Source organism: Otolemur garnettii, unplaced genomic scaffold (genome assembly GCF_000181295.1).
Source record: "Otolemur garnettii isolate 467f Iridium unplaced genomic scaffold, OtoGar3 scaffold00075, whole genome shotgun sequence".
Lineage (NCBI taxonomy): Eukaryota > Metazoa > Chordata > Mammalia > Primates > Galagidae > Otolemur > Otolemur garnettii.
The window spans coordinates 13,429-19,001 of record NW_003852470.1 but is presented as its reverse complement, the minus strand read 5'-3'; the positions used below and the strand labels follow the sequence as shown (position 1 = coordinate 19,001).

Here is a 5,573-nt window from a genome sequence, read left to right as displayed (position 1 = left end):
CATTGTTGTTTGGCGGGTCCGGGCTGGGGATTTGAACCCGCCACCTTAGGTGTACGTGGCTGGTGCCTTAGCCGGTTGAGCTATAGGTGCTGAGCCTTAGCAACAGTTTTAATTTCATATTTTTATTATTTATTTTTAAATTGACAAAAATTGTATATATTTAAGATATAGGATGTCATGTTTTGATATTTATATACATTACGGAATGGATAATCAAATGCTTGTAATCAAACATTACTTCACATATTTATTTGTAATGAGAATGATTAAAATCTACTCCCTTAGCACTTTTCAAGAATGCAATATGTTATTATTAACTATAGTCACCATATTGTATAATAGATTTCTTGAACTTATTCCTCTTGTCTGACCAAGATTTTCTATCTTTTGAACAACATCCCTCCAATCCCTGTCCAGCCCCTCCACCACCCACCCCAGGAAGCACCTGGTAACCATCATTCTACTTTCTCCTTCTATGAATTCGATTGACTTTTTTTGATTCAATATATGTGAAATCATGGAGTATTTGCATTTCTGTGCCTGGCTTATTTCACTTAACATAATGTTAAGTTTATCCATGTTGTTCCTAATTATACGATTTCTGTTTCTTTTTAAGGCTAAATAAAATTATATTAGATACTATATATATGTATATATGTGTGTGAGTGAATTATATTAGATACTATATATATGTACATATATATATGTGTGTGTGTAACATTTTCTTTACCTGTTCATACCTTGAAGTATAATTAGGTTGCACTGGCCATGGTGAATAGCTCTTCAGTAAACATGAGTGGTGATGACTCTTCAATATACTCATTTAATTTCCTTTGAATATAACTGTATACCTAGTGATTATAACGCATTTCAATATGATTGTCTCCATGAACTGAATCAGATCAGGTTCTCACAGTCAAGCTTTCCATCTCAATTCCACGTTAAGAACCAGGTACATTAGCGCGTGAGTTCTAGGGGAGTGAGGCCTGAGAGATTGTTCTCCTTCCCAGAGCTCTGGCTGGCTAAGGGAAGTGGGAGCTGGGGGGAGCACATGCAGCTCTTTCTGGGATCACTCCTTGCTTCTTGAACAAACATTCAGCAACCTCCTCTCCTCTGTGTTTCTCTCTGTTAAAGACATTCCAGAACACTGGCAAAGGATATTTTGAATCAGGTATTGAATCAAATCTGAGATTTGAGCATTGAATCAAATTTGGGGAGTTTTGGCATTATTTCTTCAAATATTCTCTCTACCCCCTTCTCTCCTCTGCCTTCAGGACTTGGTACGCTTGATGGTGTTCTACAAATCTGAGGCTCTATTAATTTTTCTTTATTTTTTCCTTCTGTTCCTCAGGCTGGATAATCTTGATTGACTTATTTTCAAGTTCCTTGATTGTTCCTTTTTTGAACCCCTTGAGAAAAATTTCAGCGTCAGATATTGTGCTTTTTAGCTCCAGAGCTTCTTTTGGCTCTTTAATTTTGAAATTCTTGTCTTTTTATTGATATTGTATCTGGTGAGATATGGTTGTCCTGGCATCCATTAGTTCACTGACCATGGTTTCCTTTAGTTCTCTGAGCATGTTTGAGACAGCTGACTTGATGCTTTCATCTAGTAAGTCAGACAAGTGGGCTCCCTCGAGGCTGGTTTTGATTGTTTTTCCGCTCTGTGAATAGCCATACTTTTTTGGGTTTGGTGTTTGCTTCATATTTTTAAACATAAAACTGGAAAATTTGAACATTATAATGTAGCAACTTTGGAAATCAGGATTCCCCCATCAAGGCTTGTAGTTGCTGTACTTAATTGTTCAGCAGCTTCACTAAACTCTTTTGTGGAAAGACGGTTCTTTGTCCTGTGGCCTTAGGAGTCTCTGCTCAGTTAGCATACTGGTCAGCAAGCATTCTGACAGAGATGGCTCTTACTGACTAGAGGAGAGTATTACTTTCCCAGGCTTTGTGCATCAGTTCTGTGTTGGGTCCCTCCCCCATCGCTTAGCCAGGTGTGTAAACTCTGTGTTGGCATGCACTGCCTGCTTGTGTGGGGCCCATATTTGGCAACTTCTTTCCATTAGAGCCCCTGTTGTGTTTGCTCACGTTCCAGAAAACTGACAAAGTTGATTGAGAGGGTTTTCCCAATGCTTTAGTGGAGGGATGAATGTTGGTGCTCCCGAGCCCAATTTTGGTGACATCACTGGGTGGTGTTGTTTTCTTGCCGGTTTCTGACCCTCCCAAGGCTGGGGTGTGAACTGTGTTTGGCATCAAGGACAAGCACAGCACGTCTGAGGGTCTGGGAGCCACACTGCCTGCATCTTCTCCCCCAGAGTTTCGACTGGTGAACGGCAGCAGCAGCTGTGAGGGCCGCGTGGAACTCCAGGTGGAGGGGGCCTGGGCACCCCTCTGTGCTGCCCACTGGGACTTGGGCGATGCCACCGTGCTCTGCCACCAGCTCAAGTGTGGCCATGCTGTGGCCACGCTGCGAGGAGGCCATTTTGGGGATGGGGATGCTCCCATCTGGCCTGACGCCTTTCACTGTGAGGGGACAGAGCCCCATTTGTTCAACTGCACAGCAAGCACCCTGGGGGCCCCTGCCTGTGCCCCAGGAAACTCGGCTTCCGCAGTCTGTTCAGGTGGGTGCAGCCTCAAGGCTGTGAGGCAAAGGGTGAGTTGAGACTGGATGGGTTCTTCCTGGGGTGGTGGTCAGTCCCCTGATGCCCTGTGGCCCCAGCGTGTATCCCTCAGCAGGTCTTCCCCATGCCCTGAGGCTGAGAGATGGTCAGAGCCACTGTGATGGGCGCGTGGAGGCCTCCCTGAATGGCACATGGGGCCGAGTCCTGGATGATGCATGGGATGTACGTGGCGCACGCGTCGTGTGCAGGCAGCTTGGGTGTGGAGGGGCAGAGCTAGCCTACGACGCACAGGCTCCTGGCCACCGGGCTGTCCCGGTGGGGCTAAGCCGCGTGCACTGTCTGGGCAACGAAACCCGCCTGGGCCAGTGCAACCTGTCTGTGTCCCTGTGGGAGACGGCAGGGACTTCGAAGGACGTGGGCGTTGTGTGTTCTGGTGAGTGTGGAACCTCAGGTCCCATCCCCGCCGGCCCCCTCTCCCTCCCCACGGCCCCCTGACCCGGGAGCCCTGATTCGGTCTCTCTGCAGGGAGCCTCCGGGTGCGGCTAGCCGCGGGGCCGGGCCGCTGTGCTGGACGCGTGGAGGTGTTCCACGGGGGAGCATGGGGCACCGTGTGTGACGACGCCTGGGACCTGCAGGATGCGCACGTGGTCTGCAGGCAGCTGGGCTGTGGCCGCGCCCTCAGCGCCCCGGGGGCGGCCCATTTCGGGGCCGGAGCGGGGCTCATCTGGCTGGATGAACTGGGCTGTCAGGGCCAAGAGTCTGCGCTGTGGCAGTGCCCGTCGGGGGCCTGGGGCCAGCACGACTGCGGGCACAAGGAGGATGCTGGGGTCTTCTGTTCAGGTCAGAGCGGCCCGTCCACCCTGTGGTCCCCACCCACACCAAGAGCTGGGCTTGCTGACTGCCCTCTCTGTCCGCAGAGTTCACGGATGTGAGGCTACAGAACCACAGTGGACCGTGTGCAGGGCGGCTGGAAGTTTTCTACAATGGGACCTGGGGTGGGGTCTGCCAGACTCTGAATGCAGCCTCCCTGGGGGTCCTGTGTGAGCATCTGGGCTGTGGGCCCCAAGGCCAGCTGCTGGCTGGGGCAGGGAGCTGGCCTGGCCCCGAGGCTCGCTGGCTGGCCTCCATTCAGTGCAGGGACAGGCACGATCGGTCCCTGTGGCAGTGCCCATCAGCCCCCTGGGACCCGGATTCCTGCTCTAGCGGAGAGGAAGCGTGGGTCCTGTGTGCAGGTGAGCGGGGCCTGTGTGTGCGGGTGGGGGCTAGCTGAAGGTCCTCCCACCTGGCTGGCTGCAGGGCCCTTTTCCAGAGGGAGGAAGCATCAGCCTTCCCTTTGCCATAGGTGGTGGTGGTCCCGTCCCTGCCCTGAGGCTCTGAGCTGAGTGGGGAATCAACCGCAATCGCCTCAGACCCGTAGCTCTCCCGCAGTGGGGAAGCAAGACGTCCCCCCCTCACCTCCTGTAGGTAGCAGGAGTAGTCCTGGGGGGTTGCTTAGCCAGTGTGGGCGTCCCTTGCTTAAACAGAGAGCGTTCTTCTTTAGCAAACAGAAATCCTCTTTTTGGGAGAAAGAAAGAAAGGAAGGAAGGAAGGAAGGAAGAAATGAATGAATAAGGAAGGAAGGAAGGAAGGAAAAGAAAAGAAAAACATTTGAGAAACTGTAAGTCGCAGGGCTTGCAAATAAAGAATGGGTCCTACTTTTGTAAACAGAAAAGGCAGGAGTTCCGCAGGACCTTGGAGAGAGCCTGAACTGCTCATCCACACTCAGCTGCCCAGGTAGCCCCCTGCCTTCTCCCTGTCACTGTCCCCATCCTGGTCCGGCGCTGGCAGTGACTGTAGCCCCCTTCTCCAGAGGAGGGCGCGCTGCGTGTGCGTGGGGGCTCGGACAACTGCTCTGGGCGCGTGGAGCTTTGGCATGCGGACTCCTGGGGCTCGGTGTGCGACGACTCCTGGGACCTGGCGGATGCGGAAGTCGTGTGCCGGCAGTTGGGCTGTGGTCGGGCTGAGAATGCGCTGTGGGGGGCCGCCTTTGGCCCTGGCTCAGGGCCCGTGTGGCTGGATGAGGTGGGGTGCCGGGGCAGCGAGGTGTCCCTGAGTGAGTGCCAGGCTGAACGGTGGGGACATGGAGACTGCACGCACAAGGAGGATGCGGCTGTTCGCTGCTCAGGTGAATGAAGGAAGCGACAAGAGTTGGTGTGAAGACGTCAGCAGTAGACCCAGTGTGGTCGCTGGGGCTGACTCTTCTTGCCTTTGTTAAACGCTCAGAGTCCCATGATTTAGTGGGTTGGTTTCACCTTTTCTGACGTTCCTTTGTTGTGGTGGGTGGCGCAGGACTGTCCTCTCTCATCTTTCTCCTGTGTTTCCTGCAATCCACGTTTGCTCTCGGGAAATGGGGCTGCAACTCATTTGGCTGCACCTCATTCTCTGTGCAGAGGTGAGACGTCCACTCCTTGTGATACCTTTGGCAGAGCTGGCAGCAGTGGGCAACTCTTGAAGCCTCTGTATTGGGACCTATGCCACTCACTGTTTTACTAAGGGGGGAAGATTGTCTCATGAAGACTGAACCCCCCACGCCTAGGGACAGCAGCCAATTCTGGGGTGTCCTGTTCAGCTGATACCAGTAGCTTGCCCCTCAGCACTTCCTATTTCACATGCTCCCTATGAGGGCAAGGCTGAGGGTGTTGTCTTTCAGACCATCCGGCAGGCTCAAGACCTCTTCCTCTGCAGACCCTCGTCCAGACCCCTTGCCGGCTGCAGAGCCCTGTCATGTGCTCAGGGCTGTCAGCGCTGTCCTGGGAACTCTTCTCGCTCTTCTCCTTCTGGGCCTCATTGCCTTCCGCGTTCTTCTTCTCACCACACAAGCCAAGCATACAGGTAAGCACGAGCCCATCTTGATCCCAACAGCCAGTGTGGCAGAAAGAAACACCCCAAGCTGGTGTTGGGGTCCATGCAATT

General features: G+C 52.4%; 1 protein-coding gene across 1 annotated transcript in view; it reads left to right on the top strand.

Annotated features, from left to right (window-relative positions):
- The window catches only part of LOC100955252 (deleted in malignant brain tumors 1 protein-like), a 35,042-nt gene extending 30,249 nt beyond the window's left edge, over positions 1–4,793 (top strand). Inside the window, exons 17-22 of the mRNA XM_003794088.2 lie at positions 2,316–2,621; positions 2,737–3,054; positions 3,147–3,461; positions 3,539–3,853; positions 4,329–4,394; positions 4,471–4,793. Coding sequence (XP_003794136.2) covers positions 2,316–2,621; positions 2,737–3,054; positions 3,147–3,461; positions 3,539–3,853; positions 4,329–4,394; positions 4,471–4,793 — 1,643 coding nt within the window. The remainder of the gene's footprint in view (positions 1–2,315; positions 2,622–2,736; positions 3,055–3,146; positions 3,462–3,538; positions 3,854–4,328; positions 4,395–4,470) is intronic.
- Positions 4,794–5,573: the final 780 nt, after the last annotated feature.